Source organism: Rhinolophus hipposideros (assembly GCF_964194185.1).
Source record: "Rhinolophus hipposideros genome assembly, chromosome: 9".
Lineage (NCBI taxonomy): Eukaryota > Metazoa > Chordata > Mammalia > Chiroptera > Rhinolophidae > Rhinolophus > Rhinolophus hipposideros.
The window spans coordinates 24740829-24753472 of record NC_138055.1 but is presented as its reverse complement, the minus strand read 5'-3'; the positions used below and the strand labels follow the sequence as shown (position 1 = coordinate 24753472).

The window sequence follows — 12644 nt, the reverse complement described above, 5'->3', positions numbered from 1 at the left end:
TGGGGTTCACATCAGGGATGAAGTAGCCATGCAGAATCTTTAGTAAATAAATGGAAACAGAAGGGGGTCAAAGCTACATAAACAAAGGCATGGAGGTTTTAATGAGTCTCATATAAATGAAAACTAAGAAATTGTAAATCAAACTACAAAGGGGTTGTGTGATCCACCAAGGAGCTTAAGTTTTTTTGTTTGTTGTTTTTTTTTCTGTAGTTGATTGCAAACTACTGAAAGATTTTAAATAGGATAGTGATATGTCATATGGATGCCTTGACATTAGTGTTGGATGAATTTTAGAGATCAAAGAGTGGAGGAGAAACAAAGTAGGAAAGAGCATGAGAGAAAAACAATTTTCAGTGGGGAAAGAAGCCAACATAACTTATTAACTATGCAAAGGAAAGCACTAAGGAATTTTCATTTCATCTGCATAATAAACAAGTATTTTCATATGTACAAGACTCTCTTATAAGAAAATTACTCAACGTTACAACAGGTACTGAGTAGCCAAACTGGGATTTAAAGTGAATTTTGTTTTTAGAGGAAGGACAAAAACGGAACAAAACAAAAAAACAAGCTTGTGATGCCGTATGTACATTCAGAATTTTTATTTCAAAACAAAGAACCACAGTAATATTAATAATAGAAAATCTATTTGGAAATATTCACAATCTAGTTACTGAGAAAAGGGAAAACTTGCACACTGCCTTACTGCCAACCCACAGTTTTTGAGGAGCCAGAAATGGAGGTACAGTTTGTGGAAAGTTACCTGTCCCAGCAATACCTCCATGCCATAGCTCTGTGAGTTTTTATCCAAAGGCTCAACGACAAGAGGGAATGGTAAGAACTGAGAACTGAAATACTGTCATAGGCAAAGGTTTGGCTAAAGGGCCTGAAATGTATAAGCACCAAGGAGGGAAAAGGAGAACAAGCAACATATGACAAAGACAAGGGAGGGTAAGTATCATTGGGGTCCAATCTCCATTTATAAAAATACTGGGAAACTAGATTGCGAGGTGTGCGTGACCTGAGGCAAGTGGAAAAACCTCCATCTCATCTAACTCTCTGAACCGTTCCAGAGTTACAATCTTCAGTGTGTTCCTTATCCCCTTAAAAAGTATGCCTCCCTCTCCCCCATGACTCTCCTCTAGCGCTCCCAGGAGGCCACATGCCCTGATTTCACACTCCTGTTCTTACTCCCATTGAGTCTGGAGTGACAAGGAGTCCTCTACATGTTAGGAAGAAAGTCATAGATGCAAATTCCACCCAACAGAGGCAGTGCTACTTATATATACATAGGGATGAGTTTTAACACACTCTATGCAAAAGGTGGCTGTAGGAATGACCATAGAGGAAAAAAGTTACCAATATACTACTTCCACCCAGAGCAAAGTGACAATGCATATACATTCATACTCTCAAGTGTGGGCTACACTGCACATTTATTCATACTATCTCAAACGTGGTCTATGGGAAAGATTCAAGTCCCTTAAGGGCACTTGACATAATACTATAGTAACATGGTAACTTGACATGGTAACAGACAAAAACAGGCATGCGCTGAGCCTACAGCAACAACATATGTCAACTAGATAATAATCATTCAGAAAAAAATCCACTCCCAGGGCTGAGGTTACAAATTCCAAGTTAGCTATGAACACTCTCCTCTGAATTCTTTTAAAGCTATGGCTTAAAACAAAATAAAAATCAACATCTAAAATCTCCTAAAAAACAAAATGGAGAAATGCCAAACTTTTACCAAGAACCAATATTTTAGGTTGCTCATTTGGAGGGTGGTAGGAGCACTTGAAAAAAAAAAAAATGAGTCTACTACAAGAGGAAGTTGTTTGGTCCAGGGCGGGAAAAGAAGACTGATTTCTACAAATAACTTTCCCTTCTCTGGACTCCATCCAAAATTAGAACCAATTAACACACCACTAACTACAATACCCACCTTAGTAATAATCCTAGATTTCAAGTAATACTACATATAATCTTAAACAAAGAAAAAAGTTCCAAAAGAAACCAGTAGCTTCTTTACACAGGCACATGACTTTTCTGAGAAATTGACCTTGAGAGTTTCCATCTGAAGGACAGAAATTGTTAAGAGGCAACATGCCTACCTCACACACATCATATACCCGCCACTAATGCATTACATTTCTGCCTAAATTCTTCCTTTCTTATTATACCATAACCTCTCCAGTATCAAATCTTCCACCCTATAAACTCTTTAAGCACCTCCCTCTAACCTCAATGTCCTTATGTTTTCATTATTTGGTAAAAATTACTTTACACTTAAAAAAATAAATATTTATGCAATAAAACCGGAAGATAAAATAAATAAAACTCAAGTTAATTTGCTCTGCCGAGCTGTGTGGAAACGAGGAAGATGCACTTATGTGATCCTTCTCTGCCCTCCACACTCTTATGTGTGTCTGTTTCCTGGTGAGTTTGATGTTGGGGGAACTGCATCCTTATTCTTACTCCCCTGTTTGCCCTCATGAAGCAATATTAGAACTTAAGGGAGGAAGAGCTGGCAAAGTTGTCAAATGCCAAGTGCCAATCCCTCCAGAAATGAAGGTAGGTTCACTTGGTCTCTCCTTAACAGAAGAGAATGTCCAAGAAATGAAATGTTTAAAAAGCCATTGAAGATACAACTAACCCCAGCATTGGGTTCCTCAGAGCTCTCATGGAGTGTGGGAATGAGAAAAGAATCACGTAGCAGCATTCAGAAACAGTCCTGGGTTACAACCTGATGAGTTCTCTCCCTTATTCAGGGAGAGGTTGCTTTTTCATGTTGAGAGGGAGGTGGGAAGGAGGCATGGCTTAGACATTGGTGTCGGTCTCCTTAGTAGGCTGGATGCTGTTCATCTCCACGATGGGGCCTTTCTCAGCTCTGTTAGCTCCCTGTGCCTGCCCTTCAAAGGCTCGTGTAATTTCCTCAAAAGTTCTGCCACGGGTCTCAGGGACTTTGAAGAAGGTGAAGACCAAGAAGATCACAAGGAAGCCAGTGAAGATAATAAAAACGTAGGGTCCTAAATAGAACTATGAAAGGATACAAAAAAGAAGTGTTGATATAAAAATCTGGTCACTGGCAAACTCCAGTTTCCTTCACATTCATATTTCCCAGACTTCAAGCCATAATCCTTCCATATTTAATGAAAACAGTAAGGTTTATTCAGGGATTCATTTATGATGCCATTGCTAACTTACTGTATTTCTCTGTAATTTCGTGTCATTCCTTTTTCTATTCATTAAAGTTAGCTGCTTCCAAATACCTATTGAGTATTTCAGGATTTATTATTATTATTTTTAAAATTTAGGTTTATGAAAGACTCACAAAAATAGGAAGTGCATTCTAGATGTCCATTGCACGTCCCTTTATTTACAAATCAGCTCCAATCATTTTACAGTAGGACCCACTTCATTAATATCCTATGCTTAGTGAGCATTAAGCCATAATGCTAATTCCAATGATGAATTTTAAGTATTAGTTTGAAATCCTTTGAGGCTTATCACTGTCATTCTGTTCCTAGGCAAAACTATGCTTGTATCATCTCAGACTAGAGGTCTTTTAAAGTTTTACCCTCCTGCCTCAATCTTTTCTGCTATCATTCCTCCTTTTTCTATGTCATTAAAAATGAGGGAAAACATCTGGGTTAAAGCCCTTGCGATCTATAATCTTTCACGGGATCAGTAATCATATTCATAAACATGGTGACTTAAGTGGGCTGATTTCAAAATAGGCTAGCTGAGTTTTGCTGTAATTTACTTACTGCAGCAGAGGGGAAGAGGAGTCCAACCAAAAAGTTGGAGGTCCAGTTGGAACAACCAGCCACCGCCATTGCAGCTGGACGGGGACCCTGGCTGAAGAGTTCAGCCACAATAAACCAGGGAATGGGGCCTGGGCCAATTTCAAAGAACGCCACGAAGACCAAGATTGCCCCAATACAGACAAAGCTCATCCACTTATAGGCATTCTATATGAAGAAGGAACAGAAAAAAATTAGTATTAAGACAGCATGACCTCGGTAGGACCCAGCGTCCCAGAGATGAGTACTGACTGACACTGAAAAGCTTCTTCTATCCTGTAGTCAGAATCCTAGCCATGTGATCAACTTACATCATTTTGTACTAGATCATTTCATCAATTGTAAAATGGGAATAATAACCTCAAGATTACTTTAAGAATTAAATTACAAAATGTATTTTATAAGCTATATGTTTTATAGCTGTATGGATCATAGCAATTTAATTACCTCTCTCTGACGGTCTACTTTTCTTAAAACTCTGGGCATGCTGCTTTTCCCAAATTTGACTTTATCCATCTCCAGCTTCAACTACCAACCTATCACAGAGTCAACTGTAACCTCTCCTTTCTCCCCTCCTCTCACTTTCCTTCACTCAAAGAGCTCTCACCTTTAATAACAAAGAAACAGTCATAAGGATGGAACAAGCAGCCATCCCTCCAAGGCCAATCATATGTAGAGTCCTCCTTCCTGCCTTTTCCACCAGAAACAGCTAAAAGAAAAAAATATAACATGAAACTTCTGCTTTCCCTTCCATGAAAACACTGTGTGGGCTACCTGAATCTGCGATACCAACAGAAGGATACGTATTAGAGTCACACTTCTCCTCTTCCAGTTCGAAGCTTAAAACATCCTATATAACCCCTTTATACCTCCCTCTTTCCTATCTATTCCATATTTGTGTCAAGAGAGTGAAGACTATTTCAATATCTCTTTTTCCCCAAAGAGCAATTACACAACAACAAAAAGGTCTAAATAATGGTACGGAAATGGAAGGATAGGCAATCCATTTTGAACATGTGTAGCCAAAAGCTCCTCTTCTTCCTACCATCCCCACTTCACTCTTCCCAAAATGATCAAACCACCCAACTTACAGAAACTACAGTGAAGATGGTATTAACCACACCCGCACCAATGGTGGCATAGATCGGCTCCTTAACACCCGCATCTTTGAAGATTCCTGTTGAGTAGTAGAACACCTAGGAGAAAACAAAAGAAAATGCTATTTCCAAACAGCAATTGTGCATGGCAGCTGAACAGAACTGTCCAAAAATAACCTCAAAGTCCCAGGAGGTAAGGATTCCCTTTCAGAGGTTTTTTTTTTTGTTTTTGTTCAATCACAGTATCTTTTCTGCAAATGAATTATCTTCTGTATCTTATCTCTATTCTCTTCTTAATTCTCCTCAATTCTAGCTATTCATTTGCAATTTTCTTCTATGCTTATTCATACCATTCCATTAAGTCTCCTCCTTACATCTATTTTATTAACTGATATATAAAGGTTTGGTTTAAGTCCCAGTAAATTTTTAAATTAAGATTTTCAATGGACAATTCCCCAAATCCTCAAAACAGTGACAGGCACATTGAGGCCCCAGTTTGACAGTGATGAAATCAAGTAACCTCAACCTGCTCATGTCATCAGAAGTGGAACTAAGGCTGGGTTTCCTAGCCCTAAGTCCTTTCCAAGTGTTAAGGAAATAACACCAGCTACTATTTTAATGAGCTACTATTAAATAGTAAATAAATATTAAATACACTACTCTGTAGTTCATATATACTACTTATATTATTTCCACAACAGTGTGCTAAACCATAGGATTGCTGCAACTATCATAGTTAAAGAGATGTCAAAATACTGGACTCAGATCTCAAGGTGACAAGGGAACAGTATCTACCAGCCAGGATCAGCCAGGCCCTCAGGTCTGGTTCAGGAGTTCACTATTTCACCCAGAGTATTTGCTTCTATAACAGGATTTGTCGGGTTTTTATTTTTGTTTTTAATGAATATATGCCTCCACAGTAGGATTTACTGGCACAAGAAACAACTCTTCAAATCCCTAAAACATAAGATAGCAACTACATACAGCTGCATTTAAAAAAATAAGGTTATGGTTGTGCTTTTTGAAACAGGATTTTTAGTGTCATCCTGATTGAAAACTACTGCTCGAGAAGAGAAGCAAGGGAAATTAAGACTGGATAAAAAAATTCCAATAATATTAAATGATATAAAAAGCTTGTGAGGAAAGACATTTGAACAATTAAAACCAGCAATGAATAGTTATGCCAATTCTCTTCCTTATATAAAAATGTATACTATCAAAAACCTAATGTATACAGACATCCCAAGGAAACTTTTTACAGTAAAATTGCCTTGCTGTCTGGTGCCATCAAGCCAGGTGAAGCTTACACCCTCTTACCTAAAAGCAGTTTTACTCTGCTAGGTAAATACCATCCAACCTCCTATCCCTCTGCCTTTTTTAAGGGAAATTAGAAAACATCAATTACTCCAAGGTAGGCTGGAAAAGTGATTTTCACACACCATTTCCTGAAGTGGGAGGAATCTGTCCTACAGTGTGCACATTGATCATTTATAATTTTCTGAGTGTTCTTTTTCTGATCTTGTTATGCAGGGCCCAGACTGGGATCTAAATTATGCATCCCAGGAACTAGTGAGGTGCCTAGGGAGTATAATTTAAAGAGGCGCTTACTCTCAGGACCATGCACTCAAACCTGCATGCCTCAATCTAGTCCCAGCCCAGCTGCTCCAAAAAGTTTTGAGAGTGTGTTTTATTGTAGTGATCTTTCAAATGAGGGAATTTGAGACCAGGATCCATCAAATCACCCGAGAGTCTTTTTCAAACTCCCTGTACTTCCAGGTTCTGATGTAATAGCTTCTAACCCTTCCCGAGAAGCACTGTTATTTCAAATACAAGTACATTATCTCCCCTTGTCTGTGGGGGATACGTTCTAAGCCCCGCTGTGGATTCCTGAAACCGCAGATAGTACCCAAAACTATACGTTTTTTCCTACTCGTATACATATGTACCTACCTTAGGTGATAAAGTTTAATTTATAAATTAGGCACAGTAAGAGATTAACAGCAATAAGTAATAATAAAATAGAACAATTATAAAATAAGGGTTACTTGAACATAAGCACTGTGATACCAATATAGTCGATCTGATAACCAAGACAGTTGCCAAGTGACTAATGGGCAGGGAGCATGTACAGAATAGAGAAGCTGGACAAAGGGATGATTCATGTCTGGGAAGGCATGAGATTTCATCATGCTACTCAGAACTGTGTGCAATTTAAACCTTATGAATTGCTATTTCTGGAATTTTCCACTTAATATTTTTGGACTGCAGTTGACCATGGGTAACTGAAACTGCAGGAAGTGGAAGTACGGATAAGCGGGGACTACTGTATCCTTTCTGGTGTGGTAAGGGAGGAAAAAAGGCAAAGGGCCCACTTACTATTTTGAGTATCAAGTGTGTTTTGCAAAATGCTTTGTCACAAAATGATTTAGTCATATCAAAGACTGATGAGAAACCCTCAGGGCATGAATCAGTACTTTAAAAGGTGGGACAAGGGTGTTCTGCTCTTCATATCTAAATATTTTAACTACAAATGGATAGAAGGTGGTAAATAATACCCTCTCTTCCCACAACAAAGATTCAAAAGCAGGAAGCTGATATTTGCATAGAATAGAAGAGCCACTTGCCAATTGCTAGCTTCCGTTTTGCCCCCCACTTTTAAACTATCATGGTCTCTATTCTAGCTATAAAAAAATATATGGAATGGCAAGGCCACCTCCGTCTGAAGTTGCCAGTGTGCCCCTAGACCTCTTGAACTGATTTCCTAATTGTTCCCCAGGGCTTTACACTGATTTTAGAATGTAAAGTCTGGGAGAAAAATCAAAGCATATAAATTCTCAGACCTACTTTGGTTGTACTGCCTACACTATTATTGATGACATCATATAAGGTAGATCAAAGTTAAAGAAGACTGGAAATAAAAATGAGCTGTCGAAAAAGAATGAAAAATTAGAGAAATTTCACTAACAATTGTCACCCCAATAAATTAAAAAAATTTAAAAAATTAAGAAAAAAAAATTAGAGAAATTTGTGTTGGCCTATATACTGAAATAAGTCTAGAAGAGGATAAATGTTAACCATCCACTCCAAGATAAGGGTGACAAATTTTTCATTTTTATTTATTTTCTCATTTTCCACGTGGAAAACATGTACTATCAGTATAATTTTAAGAAATAAAAACAAAACCAAATTAAAACCTGGATAATCAACATTTTCTGAGTGGCTGCTATGTGACAAGCATTGTGAGGTACTCGCTGTGTAAAACGGTGAGCAAAAACTAACGCTATTCACCTTTGACCAGGTGTTTTAAATGAGGTATTTTAGGACACCTTGGACACAAAAACCGATACTCACAGCATTGATTCCAGAGAGCTGCTGAGAGAGCTGGAGCATGATGGAAATCATGAGGGGCTGTTGGTAGCTGCGTACTCTGAAGAGCTCCAACAGAGTGACTTGCTTTTCTTGTGCCATCCTAGCACTCTCATCTTTCATCTCCTGGATGTCCTGAGCCACATCCTGGGTACCCCACAATCGCTGGAGGACTGATGAAGAGAACAGAGGAAAGCATATAGATAAGGTGCTGTCCCGAGTTCATTTTTCCCATAAAATAGCTGGAGAGAAGCCACACGAAATGAGCCCTGGACATGGCTAATCAACCAGCATCTGTGCCTTAACTGACCTTCTCTCTTCATTCTTCAGGGGTTGAAAGCTCCTGACTTAACAGTAATAAAAAAAACCTCTTCATTTGGGTTCTGAGGGGCAAGGAAAGAAGCTGACACAAAACAGATCCAATATCCTCATCCTAAAATAAACAACAACCCTAAATGGCCTATAGTGAAGGTATGAAGGCTACTCACTCTTCTTAGCACTTTCCTCTTCATTTTTGTTGATGAGCAAGAATCTAGGACTTTCAGGGCAAAATGGAAGGGCTGCACTTTGTAGGAGAGCTGGAAGGATGGTGAATCCCAACAGCACAGGCCAAAGATCTTCAGTTCCCAAGATGACTTTCAGACCAAAGATCTAGAAACCAGACGAAGATAATAGTGTAAATAAATCCTATACTTTAGAGGCCATAAGTGGATTAAAACAAACAAAAAAAGTTCAGAGAATCATCCATTCTTTCACCACAGGGAAGGATAAATGTTTCTTTTCCTTTCTCTACCATGTCTTTTTCTTTAGCTGTCTGTGAGCTATAATAATAATATCTGAAACTCATATATGGGTGAATCTATGCCAGACATTCTTTTGAGTGCTTTATATATGTTAACCCATTTAATGATCCATGAAACTAACACTCACTAACTTTAAATTCTAGAGTACCTGGGCCACCAGAATCCCGATGACGATTCCCAGCTGGTTGAGAGTGCCAAAGGCCCCCCGCAGGGCAGTAGGAGCTATCTCTCCAATGTACATGGGCACAAAGCCTGTACAGAGTCCGCAGAAGAGGCCAATAACCAACCGGCCCAGGATCAGCATCTCAACTGACTCTGCTATTTTGCTGAATCCCATAAGGCAGCCACCAGTGATAGCCAATAGATTGACAATAAGCATTGAATTGCGCCTGAAAGGTTAAACAAAGACATGTCAAGTTAGCAAAACAGGCCTTATCTTTCCCCTTCTTTCCTTATTCTACTCTCCCCTAGCTCATATATCTTCTCTTTTGGTCAAACTTTTCCATTTTCTGTCATCAGAACATTTCTAGTTGAGATAATCAAGATCAATGGTTCTTACACTTCAATATGCGTAAAACTCACGTAGAGAACTTGTTTAAGATTCTCCTCTCTAAGTTCTAGCTATAGCCTAGGTTTTTTTTTGTTTTGTTTTTTTTTAGCAAGCACTTTAGACCACTAGTTCTCAAAATGGTCCACAAACTAACAGATTCAGCTAGAAATTTGCTAGAAATTAAAATTGTTCCACCCGCCAGATTTATTAAACCATTAGGTTTGGCTCTGGGGTAGGGCCTAGCAATCTGTTTTAAAAGGCCCTCCAGGTGATGCGGTGCAAGGTGAAGTTTGAGAACTACTGCCAGAGGCAATTCGGACATAGCTGGTCCACGAACACGCTCAAGAGAAATTTTTGGACCAGTGCTTCTCAGTGCATTTAGTTGTAATGTAGTTGCTTAGATATGTCACCAACATACTAATGATGATAAATTATTTCAGACAAGTTTTTGTATATTAGAGAAAATTTTATGCAAAAAGCAGTCAGCTTCGGCTCTCCTTCTCTAAGCTGGACTGGTGATACCATCAACAATTAGTATTGATAACCAGTATCAAATAATAAATTACTGCATTTATGCACTACAAATGTGGGAGGCAGGGCCACTGAAACAGCTGGTAGAAGACAGAAGTAAAAGATTAACACTGAAAAGTTACTAAAGTTGTTTGTCGGGAAGAACCAGCAACATGATACTTCCACAGTGACTATCGACTGGGTGGCCCATTGGAATTACTGGAGAAGTTGTGAAAAATACTGATACTCTAGATCCAGTCCCCAGGGATGCTGATTTAATTGGGTTGCTGTGTGGCCTAGCACTGGGGCTTTTTAAAACTGCAGCCACAGTAGAGAACCCTTTTTTTTTTCTTTCTTTCTTTCTTTCTTTTTTTTTATTGGGGAAGTCCTGGGAACAGGACTTTATTGGGGAACAGTGTGTACTTCCAGGACGCTTTTCCAAGTCAAGTTGTTGTCCTTTCAATCTTAGTTGTGGAGGGCACAGCTCAGCTCCAGTTCCAGTTGCTGTTGCTAGTTGCAGGAGGTGCAGCCCACCATCCCTTGTGGGAGTTGAACCGGCAACCTTGTGGTTGAGAGCCTGCGCTCCAACCAACAAGTGAGCCATCCCGGTGCTCAGTGGCATCTCAGCTCAAGGTGCCATGTTCAATTTTAGTTGCAGGGGGCTCTGCCCACCATCCCTTGCGGGACTTAAGGAATTGAACTGGCAACCTTGTGGTTGAGAGCCCACTGGCCCATGTGGAATCGAACTGGCAGCCTTCGGAGTTAGAAGCATGGAGCTCTAACCGCCTGAGCCACCGAGCAGGTCCAAGAACCCTTTTTAAGAGAAAAATCTCATCCCTCATTCTCAATTTTACCTTTCTCTGCATTCCTTTCCCTGTTTCCTGCCTCCTCTATTCGTTCTTTTGCTAATAAAATAATAGGAAGAAGCCATGTCAGTTATGGGAAACCCTCGTTAAAATTTTAATGACTTTAGTAGACAAAAGGTAGTCTCAAAAATAAAAACAAACGGAGTGGCTGGTTACTTCAATTGGTTAGAGCTGGTTGCTCTTGGCAACAAGGTTGCCGGGTTGGATCCCCACATGGGCCACTGTGAGCTACCGCCCTCCACAACTAGATTGAAACAACTATTTGACTTGGAGCTGATGGGTCCTGGAAAAACACACTTAAAAATAAATAAAAATTTAAAGAAATAAAAACAAAGCAAAACAAAAAACAAAAAGAAAAACAAACAAACATTGTTAAATAAAATAGGTTGTTTTCATTTTAAACTTAAATTCCTTTTATGCTTCCAGAACATCTAGTTAGTAACTAATTGGTTCTTTCACCAGTTATTCTACCTGCTAGACATTTTATTAAGTTAGCACAGAGGAAGAACATTCAATTTTCTTTTTTTTTGGAAAAAACATCAGTTCAGTTACATTTCCCAAAGACCAAGGATTACAAAAGCCAAAGGGTGCCAAAAAAATGTATACATTTTAAGGAAAGAACTGTATTAATATTGCAATACTCAATATACACCAATAACAAAAGATGAACACAAGTCACATGTATACATTTTTTTGGCACCCCTGTTATTTCCACCCAATCCTGCTGTGTAAAATAATGAAAACATTTGCAAAAAACCCCAAAATTTTTAAGAAAAGCTAACAACTTCTAACCTTGTAAATAAAGCATGTTTCTGGGAAACTCCATCGTGAACTTACTAGAGAATAACTCAATCAGCTAAAACTGGACTGGCAAAGGCCAATCACTCATTCACAGGGCCCATCTCTTGATGGCTGGGTGGAAGCTATGCAGGGTAGGAGAGCTCTGGGCAATAGTCATATTCAGTGCCAGTTGGACTAGATTTTCCTTGATCAGAATTTGAGGTGTTCTCATTCCAATGCGTCATTATCTTCCATCTTAATTCTCAATACCTGTCCTCAGTGCAACAAGAATAGCCCCTTTCCTTGCCCAATTTTTGCAATACCTGCCAAAGCGGTTGACAAAGAGTCCAACGGAAAATGATCCAATCATACCACCAATGGAGAAGATGGCCACCGACAAGGACCACAGGGTCGTGAGAAACACTGTAGTGGGAGGGTTTTCTAACTTCTCTTCCATAGTGTAATTGATAAAGTCCTTTATGATCTGCAAATTAAAATGGTTGGTGGGAGGGCAGATTGTTACAGTTGGATGAGGAAAGACAACAAGTATTGGGGATCTTCCCTTCCCTACATTACAATTACTACTTTATAGGTAGAGATCTAAGAAAATGACTAGATGGGGATGGAAGAGACAGATAACATATTGGAGTTAATGTTACTAACTCTGAAAAGAAAATTTTTGTATTTGTTCTGAAAACCTCAGTAGTTAGTAGCATTGATATTCAGTTACTACCACACCCCTCTCCTGAGAGCAGCCCCTCTTCTTTGCAACTAACCCCTAAGGGATAATAAAGGAAGTTTATCACCATAGGGTGAGAGGAAGAACAGGTATAGTCCAGGGTATGGGGAGCAACTGGGCTTTT

At 39.1% G+C, this 12644-nt stretch overlaps 1 protein-coding gene across 2 annotated transcripts in view; it reads right to left on the bottom strand.

The window, feature by feature from the left end:
• Positions 1–585: 585 nt before the first annotated feature.
• The window catches only part of SLC2A3 (solute carrier family 2 member 3), a 60615-nt gene continuing 48556 nt past the window's right edge, over positions 586–12644 (bottom strand). For both annotated transcript variants that reach the window (XM_081061083.1, XM_081061084.1), the window contains 8 exons: positions 12105–12265; positions 9224–9464; positions 8761–8923; positions 8258–8445; positions 4901–5005; positions 4417–4518; positions 3774–3977; positions 586–3042 (listed from right to left, as the gene is read on the bottom strand). In XM_081061083.1, coding sequence (XP_080917209.1) covers positions 2824–3042; positions 3774–3977; positions 4417–4518; positions 4901–5005; positions 8258–8445; positions 8761–8923; positions 9224–9464; positions 12105–12265 — 1383 coding nt within the window. In that variant the 3' untranslated portion in view covers positions 586–2823. The remainder of the gene's footprint in view (positions 3043–3773; positions 3978–4416; positions 4519–4900; positions 5006–8257; positions 8446–8760; positions 8924–9223; positions 9465–12104; positions 12266–12644) is intronic.